Source organism: Simochromis diagramma, unplaced genomic scaffold, assembly GCF_900408965.1.
Source record: "Simochromis diagramma unplaced genomic scaffold, fSimDia1.1 OVJJ01000097.1, whole genome shotgun sequence".
In the NCBI taxonomy this organism is placed as follows: Eukaryota; Metazoa; Chordata; class Actinopteri; order Cichliformes; family Cichlidae; genus Simochromis; species Simochromis diagramma.
Window position 1 is genome coordinate 1476086 of NW_024387319.1, and position 13606 is coordinate 1489691.

The window sequence follows — 13606 nt, forward strand, 5'->3', positions numbered from 1 at the left end:
GTTGCAGCTTCATCGCGGAGTTTCTCTCGGTTTGTGGGCTCATCTAAAGGTAAGCACCGAGCTAACTTTACTGTGAGTTCAGTTCATGTTGAGTTTAGCTCCTGAATGAGGTCTTCTGCTGCTCTCCTCGGTGTCTGTTCACAGTTTATTGTGAACACGTTGAGAGAAGAGTGAGAGAGTGTTTGGAGAAAAACACCAACTAATCATTAGCTCAGCATGCTGGGAGAAGTTGGAGCAGAAAAGTCTTTTCATTGTCCCTGCAGCTGTTTTTCTGCCTGCACCAAACCTCTACAGCCTCGTTTCTATTTAAGTGATAACAGGAAATCAGAGCGATCTGCTGCAGTATTTTCATACATCTATGGAGAGAGAACCCAAGGAGGGTGGAGAGACTGTGATCACGTCATTGTTGGTAGAATCCACAGCAGGAGCTGTTCAGCTGTGAATGGTTGGTGCAGTGGTGTCTTTAGGTTTGTGGTTGGTTCACCGTCTGATTGTTTTCCAGACAGAAGCAGAGTCATTAGCTGAAAACAGGTTTTGGAGTTTAGCCTCACTAAAGCTGAACTTTGCAACTGTCTCTGTCCCCACTCTGAAACACTTCCTGCCATGAAGTTCTGATGAAGCACCAAACTGCAGTTACTCAGTCAGTGGAGGTTCAGTAGTGCAGTTTCTCACCACTGTTGTTAACTGGAGGCTGACACACTGACTGAAGACATTTAGTCTGAGTAGATTTGAACTTTCCTTCTTCATTGTTTCCATCTTGCTTTGACTGCAGCTGTAACAACACTGATTCCAGCAGGATTTGTAAAAAGCATTTTGACAGACACACAAAGCTGGACAGCTTTTGTTCTGAGTCCAAGATCTTAGAAAGAAAGTGACTGGACGTCTGTAAGCTTTTTTAAACGTTTCACCTCTCATCCAAAAGTGGCTTTTTCAGTTCTAAAATCAAATGGTGGAGAGTCCCAGGCATTTAAACCCTTGTGGGGGTCGTCAACTGAAAGGGTCGTCAACCCACTGTTGACCATTGATCTTATCACAAGAGCCAATGTGTGGAAAAATGTGTGTGTCAGCAGGTCCTGAGTGAAACCATTGTGAGACCCTGTTTCACTCTATCATGTGGCTCGGTGCTGTCCCTGTTAAGAGCCAAGAGCCTTTCTTTCCACTTCCTCCATGTAAAGTTTGGCTACAATGGGACACACTGGGGAGCTCACAGCACATCCATGTTTGTGTCTGTAGAAACCCTCGTTGTATTTAAAATATGTGAGTTTATGCTGCTACCAATGAGTCTGAGTGGGACTCCTTCTTTGTGTGTCTATGGAAGTCCATATATACAGGGTGCAGCATCCACCTGGGTAAAGGTGGTGGTATGCAGGGAGCTCAGTGGCTTTTTTCAAGTTCTTGTTGCAGCTGATGACTTTCTTTTTGTAGCTGCTTCTGGGGTTTCACCTTGAAGCTTCATAGGTATTGTTGTCACTGAGTGTAGTAATGTTTATTTGCTCTGCTTCTTCTTGTCAGGGATAAAATACATATCTATACTTTTGTGTTCCAGCTGAGTAACAGGAGGAGAAGAGTCTGGTGGAGCAGCAGAGGAACAGTTTCAGCCATTTGGACTCAGCTCAGCCACTACAGAGGAAACCATGACTTCAACACAGGAGGTGAGAAAAATATCTCAGTTACATCTATGGCTGTGCGACATGATGAAATGCATATTAGATGAACGATATAAAAACATCTATCGTTTCATATTATACACTATTGTTTGTTTCGTGTTGTCGCAAAATGCGCTGTTTATAGCAGTATTTGTTTTTTCTTCTCCCACCTATGGAAGAATCACATGAAAGGGTACAGAGAAAGTTTAGAGGCAAAAAGAGCCATCGAAATGAACCTTAAACTTTAAGTCGACTTGTGTGAAATTCAAAGAATTTACAGAAAATGCACATTTGTGATATATGTCGTTATTTTTATGAGACATGTGTCATATCGGGATATGAGATTTTGGTTATATTGCACAGCCCTAGTTGCACTGTTATTGTTATATTAAAAAATTAACAGAGCGTAAGATGGACACACACAATATGTGTGTGTCCACAATTCAGCCTTCAGTTACCCGGCTTTCATTTAAAATCTGTTTGTCGTGAGCACCTACAAATTAAACAACTTACAGATTATAAATGGCTTCAAGCTCACACTAAGGCCTGTGGGGCACTATCACCCACTGAGACACATTTATATGTTTTTATATATGAATATTTCATACTTTAATGATGCCTATTTATTTAAGGGAGATGAGCAATACATTATAATTGTACATAATAATATCACAGATGACAGATTAAATCAAATCAAATCAAATCACTTTTATTGTCACATCACATGTGCAGGCACACTGGCACAGCACATGCGAGTGAAATTCTTGTGTGCGAGCCCCACAAGCAACAGAGATGTGCAAACACAAACGAGCAAAATACAAGAATGGCCGACCTGAAACTAATAAATATATGTACAATATATAATAGTGTATGCATTTCTGGATGTGTATACTAAATATTTTCGTGTGTGTGTGTGTGTGTGTGTGTGTGTGTGTGTGTGTGTATACACATTTTTACAAATTAAATAGTAAAAAAAAATAAAATAATAATAATAATAATAAAAAATATAAAATATACAGAGTTGAATATGTGCAAAACAAGTGGCATTTATATACAGTGTGGAGTGCATAATGTTAAAGTTCCAGTAGTGAAGCTGAGGTGTCTATGACGTGTTCAGCAGTCTGATGGCCTGGTGGAAGAAGCTGTCTCTCAGTCTGCTGGTACGGGACCGGATGCTGCAGAACCTCCTTCCTGATGGAAGCAGTCTGAACAGTTTATGGCTGGGGTGACTGGAGTCCTTGATGATCCTCCCCGCTTTCCTCAGGCAGCGCTTCCTGTAGATGTCTTGGAGGGAGGGAAGCTCACCTCCAATTATCCGTTCAGAGCACCGCACTACTCGCTGGAGAGCTTTGCAGTTGTAGGCGGTGCTGTTGCCATACCAGGTGGTGATGCATCCAGTGAGGATGCTCTCAATGGCACAGTGATAGAAGGTCCTGAGGATGCGGGGGCTCATGCCGAATCTTTTCAGTCTCCTGAGAAAAAAGAGGCGCTGCTGCACCTTCTTCACTGTTTTGTTTGTGTGTACTGACCACGTAAGATCCTCAGCCAGATGTACTCCAAGGAACCGGAAGCTGCTCACTCTCTCCACAGCAGCGCCGTTGATGGTGATGGGGGTGTGTACTTCTCTGCACCTCCGGAAGTCCACTATCAACTCCTTTGTCTTTGCGACGTTGAGGGTGAGATGGTCGTCCTGACACCAGTGGGTCAGGGCGCTGACCTCCTCCCTGTAAGCCGTCTCATCACCGTTGGTGATAAGACCCACCACTGTAGTGTCGTCCGCAAACTTCACGATGATGTTGGAGTTGTTAGTGGCTGTGCAGTCGTAGGTGTAGAGTGAGTACAGGAGAGGGCTCAGTACACACCCCTGTGGAGCACCAGTGTTCAGTGTGATGGGGGATGAGGTGATGCTGCCCAGTCTGACCACCTGGCGTCTGTCAGACAGGAAGCTAAGGATCCAGCTGCAGAGGGAGCTGCTCAGTCCTAGATCCTGCAGTTTCCTGTCCAGCTTCGAGGGAACGATGGTATTGAATGCTGAGCTGTAAACTACAAACAGCATCCTCACATACGTGTCTCTCTTCTCCAGGTGTGACAGGGCAGTGTGTAGTGTCAGGGCTATGGCATCATCAGTTCACCTGTTGTGGCGGTATGCAAACTGTAGAGGGTCCAGTGAGTCGGGTAGTGCAGAGCAGATGAAGTCCCTGACCAGCTTCTCGAAGCATTTGCTTACGATGGGGGTCAGGGCTACAGGTCGCCAGTCGTTCAATGAGGAGATGGTGGAGGATTTGGGTACAGGGACGATGGTGGCCATTTTGAAGCAGGCTGGGACTACAGACAGAGAGAGGGAAAGGTTGAAGATGTGCGTGAACACTCCAGCCAGCTGAGCCGCGCATGACCTGAGGACGCGGCCGGGAATCCCGTCCGGACCAGTAGCTTTGCGTGCGTTCACCTTCCTGAAGCACTTCCGCACATCCTCCTCAGACACAGTGTGCGCACTGACGTCATCCGCGGTGCGCACACTGTCCGGTCTCATGGTGTTCGCTGTGTCGAATCTAGCGTAGAATACGTTTAGATCCTCACACAGAGAGGCCGTGGTCTGCGGTGTGCTGGTTTTCCCTCTAAAGTCTGTGATCGTGTTTAGTCCCTGCCACATACTCCGCGGGTTGTCAAACTGTTGCTCCACCCTGTCCCTGTACTCACGTTTGGCTGCTTTGATCGTCTTCCAGAGTTGGTAATGTGCGTGTTTGTAGTCCGATGTGTTCGCGGAGGCAAAGGCGGTGCTCCGTGCCGCCAGTGCCGCGCGAACATCTCCGTTAATCCAGGGTTTTTGATTTGGGAAGGATTTGACTGTTCTGGATGGGACGATATCTTCCACGCATTTCCTGATAAATCCACAGACTGAGTCTGTGTATTCATCAATGTCTCTGGCGGCCACGTGAAACATTTCCCAGTCCGCGTGATCAAAACAGTCCCGCAGCGCAGACTGCGATTGGTCCGTCCAACAGTGCACCGCCCTCCGGGTTGGAGCTTCCTGTTTCAGCTTCTGCCTGTAGGCGGGCAGGAGCAGGATGGAGCAGTGATCTGATTGGCCGAATGGGGCGCGGGGGAGGGCTTTGTACGCATCCCGGAAAGAGGTGTAACAGTGGTCGAGTAGCCGGTTTCCACGTGTGTTAAAAAGGATGTGTTGATGGAGTTTTGGTGAGACTTTCTTCAGGTTTCCCTTATTAAAGTCTCCGGCTGTGATAAACGCTGCCTCTGGGTGTGCGGTTTCCTCGCTGCTGATCGCGCTGATTAATAGATTTTATGTAGATGCTTGTGCGTTCTTAAAGTCTTATATGTTGAATTGAATGTGTCATCTGTTCAAAGCCTCCCAGTCAGTGCTGTTCTCCATGCCTGTCTGACTGTACATGATGTTATTAGCACAAACACTTTAGAGGTGATCAATTAGGACTTCAACAATAATACAGACAGCAACGTGGTTAAACATCTTACAGTAGGTGTTATTGGGAATTACCTTTTTCAGTATTTTTGTGTGTTGCATTTTTCTATGTTTTAACACAAGGGAAATAAAGGGGTTTAAATCAACCTGATGGTTTATTTTAATTTTCACATGGTCTTACTCAGATGATACAAAGTGAAACATGCATTCTTTTTTTACTTGCTGGAAAAGCTTGAAAATGGACCTTGAAAGTGCATAAAAAGTGCTTGAATTTGACCCTGAAAATGGCGTATCAACTCTGAATTGTATCAGCACCCATCGAAACAGCAATATCATCAGTTAAACTCACATTTTTTCGTAAAGTAAGAGATTTTCCCCGGTGATCAGTATTTCTTCAATACAGTGGTCCCTCGCTATAATGCGGTTCACCTTCGCAGATTTTTTTTAATTTTTTTATTTGTGCAATTTTCCTTCTTTTTTATTTTTTTTTTATTTTTGCAGCCCATTATGTTCCTGATTGGCTGAGGACCATTGTCAATCAATCTTGTGCCGTGTCTCCTGTACAGTACAGAATGCATTCAACTTGTTAAATTTACATAAATCTTTGATCGCTAGTAGTGTGACTATTAAGTGCTGTATGTTGTGTTTTCTCCCCAACAAACACAACAGTGTCGACGAAACTTTTTGCACCACCAAAGGCAGCCGCGGGTGCCTTTGGTGCCTGTGCTGCTCCCCCTGCACACCGTGGCATAGAAAAGTACTCCAGCAACCAGCAACTAGTAAAACATCCTCAGAGCTAGAGCAGGGCGATATGACCAAAAATATTTATCACGATATACATTTGAAAATGAGCGATTACGATATAATTGACACTAGACAAAATACTTTACAACTCCACAACTTTATTAGTGCAAAAAAACCAAACAAACCCATCAATGTATTTTCACTTAAACAAGCAGCTGTTTTTTTTAATGTGCATTAAAGTTATATAAAAATGTAACAGTGCAAATTCTTTGCTGACAGTTTAACCAAAAGGCATTTCCAGTGGAAACTGGCCGACATATCCTCAGCATAACCATGTATAATATCCACAAAACTTAAAACGAGGTCATACACACAATACGGTAACATTATGTTGAAGCACAGTACGTATCACTCCGCGAGGCTCCGCCTACGATAGCCGTAATGCTCAGACAATCCATCAAGCGGTGCGGCTTCGTAGCTTAGCAAAGTCGTACTGAAACATTTGACAGCTTTTCGAGCGCCGTGTACATAAAATCGTTTCGAGGTCAGTAAACACAACCAGAGTTCATACATAAGGCACACGGGATTATAAGGGGCTCTGTCGACTTTCAGAAAAATCAAAGGATTGATTTTAAGTGTGCTGTATTTTCCAAACAACACGGTAATAACGACGGCCCGCTAGCATGCGCTACCAAAAATAGTGCTTTGTTGTGTATCTGACGGACGAAAGCTAAACCAGTTCTGGTTCATCCGTTTTTATTCAACGATCCACTTTCACTCTTCTCATTCTGCATCGCCGCCATGTGCGTATGTAAACAAAGGTACTGCGCATGTGCGTTTTACCCATATTCTATCGCGATATTTCATTTTCCTATCGTTGCCCAAAATTACACCGGTATTACCGTGAACGGTATGATATAGCCCAGCCCTACTCAGAGCTTCCTGCAGATGTTAAAGGGAACCCCAGCTATTAAGACATGTTTGCGCTAAAATATGTATTGTGCCTTCAATAAAATATGTCTTATTAAAATACGCCAAATGTTTTCCTTTTAAGCACATTTTATATAAAACCGATTTACCAGTAGGCCGCCATTGTTATTTACTTCTCAATGCACTCTGGGTAGGGACGTCATACAGTTGTACCGCATCCAGTTCAAGTTTGCAGCGCACTGGAAATGGCTTCTGTTCAACCTTTCCAGTTCACACCAGAGCGAACCGAGTGAGATAATGAAAATAGTCAACCAGCACTTAGTTTAGATGAAGATGAACACAATCTGTCACACGAGGACGAGAGAGTGAGGGAAAACTACTGGTGTCTATGCGCCTACTGCTTGCCAATGGCAACGGTGACTGAGAAGGTTTGTTGTAAAGCACCAAAACTTTGAAGCCGTATGTGTTAATCCAGATGTTCTCTGGGAAGCCCTTGTTAGCCTCATGATCAGTATCCAGTCTTTAAGTGATAATGTGATTGTGGTGGGGCGTGGTTTGCGGTGCCGTGCGGATGCACCTGCACGGCATCCGCAATCACGCCCGCCGTGTTAAAACACGGGGACTCAGGGGTTGGTGTGGCGTGACGTGAATTAAATAAAGTTGGCTCTGAACGTTGCTCCGTGGTCCCGCCGTGCCTTATTCACGCCACATTGGTGCTGAAACCCAGGAGGCGGCACAGCGGGTCCGTATCGGAGCCAGGGAATGGAGGAGCTGGCCCGGAGGGTGGCCGAAATGGAGGCCGCCCAGCGGGAGCAGGCGGCGGAGGTGCGTCGCCAGCAGGAAGAGCTGCAGGACCGGTCCGAGCGCCACCTGGAAAGGATTGGGGAGCTGGTGGCGCTGCTCTGGGCCTGGGCGCCACCCCCACAAGTGTGTCCCGAGGACAGTGAAGCGGTGGAGGAGCCGTGTGGGGCACCTCGGCAGCCGGAGGTGGTGGACGAGTCACGCGGGGGTCCGAGCCTGCCGGAGGAGGAGGAGCAGCCGGGTGAAGGGCTGCTCCTGCCGGGAGCGGTGGAGGAGCCGCTCCAATCGGAGGCGGAGGACGAGGCGGGCGAGGGTCTACACCTACCGGAGGAAGAGGAGTCGCTCCACCCAGAGGTGGACGAGGGGCTGTGCCTGCTGGAGGCGGAGGCGCAGTGCGGGGAGCCGCTCCAAACGGGAGCGGCGGAGGCGGTGGCAGAGCAGCTGTGCGAGGAGACGGAGGTCCCTGCTCCAGGGCAGCCTGCGCAGCCGGAGTTGGAGGCAGAGGAGCGGGACAGCCCCGCTAAGCCGGGGGTCGGTGGGCTGGCTAGACCAGCCTCGCTGCCACCAGTCGATTCTGCGCGCCTGACGTCTGCCCAGCCGCCTGTGTACAGGAGCTCACGGCCATGCCTGTGGGGCTGTGTCCGCTTCCTACGCGGCCGACCTCCGGACCAGCTTCGCCGTTGCCGCTGGATGCACGGGCGGCCACCAGAATGGACGCTTCCCCGTCGCTTGGTTAGGGGCTGGGGCGCCGATGTTTTGGGCCGAGTCTCGCCCCAGTTCGCGGGGGGAGTAGGTTCGGCCAGATTGCTCCCCGGCCTCAATCGGGCGATGGGGGTATGTGGTGGGGCGTGGTTTGCGGTGCCGTGCAGGTGCGTCCGCACGGCATCCGCAATCACGCCCGCCGTGTTAAAACACGGGGACTCAGGGGTTGGTGTGGGTGTGGTGTGACGTGAATTAAATAAAGTTGGCTCTGAACGTTGCTCCGTGGTCCCGCCGTGCCTTATTCACGCCACAGTGATGAATCCTGCTTCCTGCCCAAAGTATTCTGCATTTAATAAGGCTGCTGTGTTTTTTAACATGTTTAAATGCTTTGCATCTTGTTCTATTTAATCTCAACAAGGCCCTAAAAACAGTCAGTGATCACTGTCGCCTTCTCACGGTTTTTATTACCACTGTTCATTTTAAAGCTCAGTTTTTAAACATTTACGATGTAGCTACAGCCCAGCGCACGCAGCAGTATATTAATGCCTAACCTCGTGTAGTGGATGGATTATCTCAGTTGTTCTCCTTCCTGACGTTTGGTCCGTTTACAGCATCCTGCCATGCGATTGCATTTACTCCTAACCATTGGGAACCCTCACATTAACTTCTGTCGAGTGGAAAAAAGTCCACCACTCATTAGTGTTCGTCGTCAAGCTTTACTGCTTATGTTATGCTAACATAGCTTGTTGCACTAGTGATCACATAGCAAATCATTATACACCAGTTAGCCCAACTTCAGTAACCCAACAAACGTCACTGCTGTTTACTGTCCTGTCTTCATTTATGTTTCAAGTGATAGCAGAGCTGTACGTTTTAATTTGTTTAATAAATCTCTGTCAGAACATGGTATGTTATATTTAGATAGAAGCTAGCGAGCTAGCTCCTTGCTAACTTCTAGCTCGGTTAAATGTCTCAGCTGACTGCAGGTTTACAACATTGGGAAAACCACAGGACAGAATCAACTTTTGGAGATTTATTTTCATCGATGATTGAGCATGCATCAAGACATTAGACAGTTTTTTAACTCTCAGTAACACTGCAGTGATCATTTGTTCCACGACTGCATTTCACTCACTGCCTCTGTTTGTATCTCTGTCACTGCAGGACCAACATGGAGCGAGAAGTCAGCGCTCTCAGGAGGCCGACAAACCTCACAGAAGAAAGGGAGAAAAAAAATACAGCTGTGATGAGTGTGGGAAGGATTTTACTAGGAAGTCAGACCTGAAACGTCATCAACTCATCCACAGTGCAGTTAAAGCATACAGCTGTGAGGAATGTGGTAAAGATTTTCCTTGCAGTAGTGACTTAAAACGTCATCAAGTTACCCACTCTGGAATTAAAGCGTACAGCTGTGAGTTGTGTGGAAAGTCTTTTACCCAGGCTGGAAGCTTAAAAACACACAAACTCATCCACAGTGGAGTTAAACCGTACAGCTGCGATCAGTGTGGTAAAGCTTTTGCTCACAGTAGCAACTTAGGACATCATCAAGTTACCCACTCTGGAGTTAAGGCGTACAGCTGTGATGAGTGTGGAAAGTCTTTTACCCAGGCTGGAAGCTTAAAAACACACAAACTCATCCACAGTGGAGTTAAACCGTACAGCTGCGATCAGTGTGGTAAAGCTTTTGCTCGCAGTAGTACCTTACAACGTCATCAAGTTACCCACTCTGGAGTTAAGGCGTACAGCTGTGATGAGTGTGGAAAGTCTTTCACCCTGGCTGCAAGCTTAAAAACACACAAACTCATCCACAGTGGAGTTAAACCGTACAGCTGTGATCAGTGTGGTAAAGCTTTTGCTCACAGCAGCGGCTTAAGAGGTCATAAAGTTACCCACTCCGGAATTAAGGCGTACAGCTGTGATCAGTGCGGTAAAGCTTTTGCTCACAGCAGCGGCTTAAGAGGTCATAAAGTTACCCACTCCGGAATTAAGGCGTACAGCTGTGATCAGTGCGGTAAAGCTTTTGCTCACAGCAGCAGCTTAAGGAGTCATCTAGTTACCCACTCTGGAATTAAGGCGTACAGCTGCGACTTTTGTGGAAAAACCTTTCGTCGGCTACTCAGCCGTAATATTCACCAACGCATTCACACCAAAAATGATTTTTGCTTCTGTGATCAGTGTGGCAAAACCTTTGTGGCATACGACCATTTACAGCGGCACATGTTTACCCACACTGAGGAGAGACCTTATAAATGTGACCAGTGTGAGAAGACTTTTAAAGCTCCACGTTACCTGAGAGTCCACAAACAGATTCACACCAGAAAGAAACTCTACAAGTGCACTTACTGTGAGGTATGTATTTTTCTTTTTGCACTTGCACTTTTGTTGAAGTATTTTGTAAATTAAGTTTCATTTCAAACTTAAACGAGACAGGAAAAGTTAATCTAAGAATATTTGGTCAAATCTGAAATAGATCTCCCAAAACTTTCCTGATGTTGGGAAAAAAGTAAAGTTTTAAAAGTTTCTCCCCTTTCTATCCATCTAACATTCACACTCCGATGGATGCATTGGAGAGCAGCTTGGGGGTTAGTATCGTGTGACCAACATTGGTCACACAAAATGTATTCCGCTACAGATTACAAAATACATGCACGAATAACGTAACATGACTTAAATGAGCTGTGGGCCACTGCTGGCACTGTCATCTCATTGAAGGGCCACTTTAGTGGTCAAGTAGTACAAGAAATGCAAGAAAACAACCACAAATATTATCAAAAATGTAGTGTTTTCTTTTCTTGTTTAGTTTTTTTATTCAAATATTGTATACCAAGACAAAACTGCAAGCATGAACCCAATTTCTTTCCCCTCACTGTAATATTTTATTTTTTTAAATTTATATATATATACACATAAATACATACATATTAGGGGTGCAACGATACACAAAGTTCACGGTTCGGTTCGATACTTTGGTGTCACGGTTCGATATTTTTTCGATACAAAAAAATGTTCATGCTTTTTTAATTTGTCATTTATTAAAATTATAAATATATATTTTAACTCAAAAGTACAGTTTTTAAATTTAATGTTGCTGAAACAACAAAGTAATAAAATAATAAATATCTGATGGAGGAATCACTCATCTTTGGTAAAGAGAGTTTATTACAGAGAAATGTCTCTTTCCAAAATAAAAGCTATACTATCCGTTTCTTCTGGGCTATATTCTCAGCAGCATATTAAACATATCAGGTCCCCATAAGGAGAATCCTGTGCTAACGGCTGTCTAAATGACTCGGGTAAAGTTTGTAGCATGCGTGCTTGTTGTTTTTGTCTGCTTCCACTTGTCTTTGCACTAGGATGATGTCGGCGTAGATGTGCAGTCATATTTGTTGTGTTCCCACTAGTGCTGTCAGCGTTAATCTCGTTGAAATGACGTTAAAGCCACAACACGGCAAATCTCCGTTAACGAGCTACCGCGGATCGCCCCGTGCATGGGGCTGGACGGCGTTAACGAGCTAACTGCGCTAACGCACTAGCTCCCACCCATGTAATTGAGCATTGCGTGGCACATCCGACATACTGTTTTACTTTTGTCCATGACGCGCTTACCTTCAGGGTCATACGTCACATGAAGACCAAAATAGTTCCAAAGGCCAGATCTGAATGAGGGTGGGGGAGGTTCAATTTGCCATGTTGCAAGGAGAGCTTAGCTTCTGTCTCGCTAGCTTGCCCTGCGCTCAGTGAATCTGCGTTCGACTACTCCGCCTAGGCTGCACTGTCGAGCGCAGATCCACTGAGCGCTCAACACAGACAGCATCGTCAGAAGGAAAGTTGATAAAATAAATTAAAAATGTTGTATTGTTTGATACGTATGCGTACCGAACCGAAAGCACTGTATCGAACGGTTCAATATCGATACGAGTATCGTTGCACCCCTAACACACACACACACACACACACACACACACACACACACACACACACACACACACACACACACACACACACACACACACACACACACAAAAAGCCCCTTTTTCAGGCGACATTCAGGATGTTGAAGGAATTCCCTGACTTCCACTGTGTTTGTGTCTTTGTTTAGAAGCAGAGCGACACAGATGGATCCAGTTCTCAACCCTGTCGTCACCGCTGTGGTGGTGGGAAAGAGTTTCGCTGTGACCTTTGTGGAAAAACGTTCATTCATCAGCGAAGCCTAGAACTACATCAACGCAGACACACTGGAGAAAAAATGAACTACTGCAGAGAATGTGGGAGAGGATTCCCCACATCAAGTGAATTAAAAAAACACAAACTCTGCCACAGTGGGGTTAAAAACCACGTCTGTGACCAGTGTGGGTCATCTTTCTTCACTGCAGGTCATCTTACATCACACAAACAAGACCACACAGGAGAGAAACCATATAAGTGCAGACACTGTGCCAAAAGCTTCTCACATTCAAGTCGTTGTAATGATCATGAAGATACACACATTGAAGGGAACTTCAGCTGTGACCAGTGTGACAAGAGCTTCAAGAGTCTCAGTTCATACTCCGAACATAAACGATCCCACGCTGTAAATAAACAGTTTCACTGTTACCAATGTGCAAAGACATTCACTTCATTATCTGCTCTGAGCAATCATCAGCGTGATCATGCAGGACTGAAATCGCTGGATCACAATGAATCTGACGAGACAGAAAGATCCTCTTCTGGTTTCAGGGTCAGACTTAAACATCTTGAGATCAGGCTCCACAGAGTTCAGGTGGAGTCTCCTGTAGAGAGTGTCAGCTGATGTCACACTTGGATCTGATGAGGTAGCTCTGATTTCTGGACCTGCAGTGAATAATCCTGGATGTTAAACTAGGGAAGTTGCAAGTATAGATGTGTACATCAAGTGTTTTCTTTTTTCTTTGAGAGATTTTCATTCTGTAAAAGAAACTTTAATGTTGAAAATGTTTGTCCTATAGAAAATAAGAGAGGAGAGTTGTTGATTCTTGTTTAACTCTTATCTGAATAGCACTTACCCTGAGTGCCTTGCTACCTGTTAGCCTACTTCCTAGGCCTTATTCCTTGAAGAAAAGACTTCTCTGAAGAAGCACTTATACCTGAGTTAAGTCATTGTTTAATCACTCACCTTCACACGTTCTTTATTGTCAGATGTCTGCATATTGCTGATTAAACCTACTAAACATTTTGAACTGTGCCCTGTTAATGAGTCCTCCAGGTGTAACCTTGCAACTGCTAAGACGTCTCTGATGGTACAGGGCCATTGAGGGAAAGATTATCTGCCTTTTAAGTGATGCTGCGAAATATATGACAGCCACTGCCAGACATGTATCCATAAGGCATG

The 13606-nt window shown here is 45.5% G+C and overlaps 1 protein-coding gene across 1 annotated transcript; it reads left to right on the forward strand.

Annotated features, from left to right (window-relative positions):
- The first annotated feature begins 26 nt into the window (after positions 1 to 26).
- On the forward strand, positions 27 to 13606 carry LOC120717264 (zinc finger protein 91-like). The gene is made up of 4 exons (XM_040005189.1): positions 27 to 49; positions 1547 to 1652; positions 9424 to 10608; positions 12359 to 13606. Exons 2-4 carry the CDS (start codon positions 1635 to 1637, stop codon positions 13046 to 13048), a joined length of 1893 nt encoding a protein of 630 aa, XP_039861123.1. The 5' UTR covers positions 27 to 49; positions 1547 to 1634; the 3' UTR covers positions 13049 to 13606.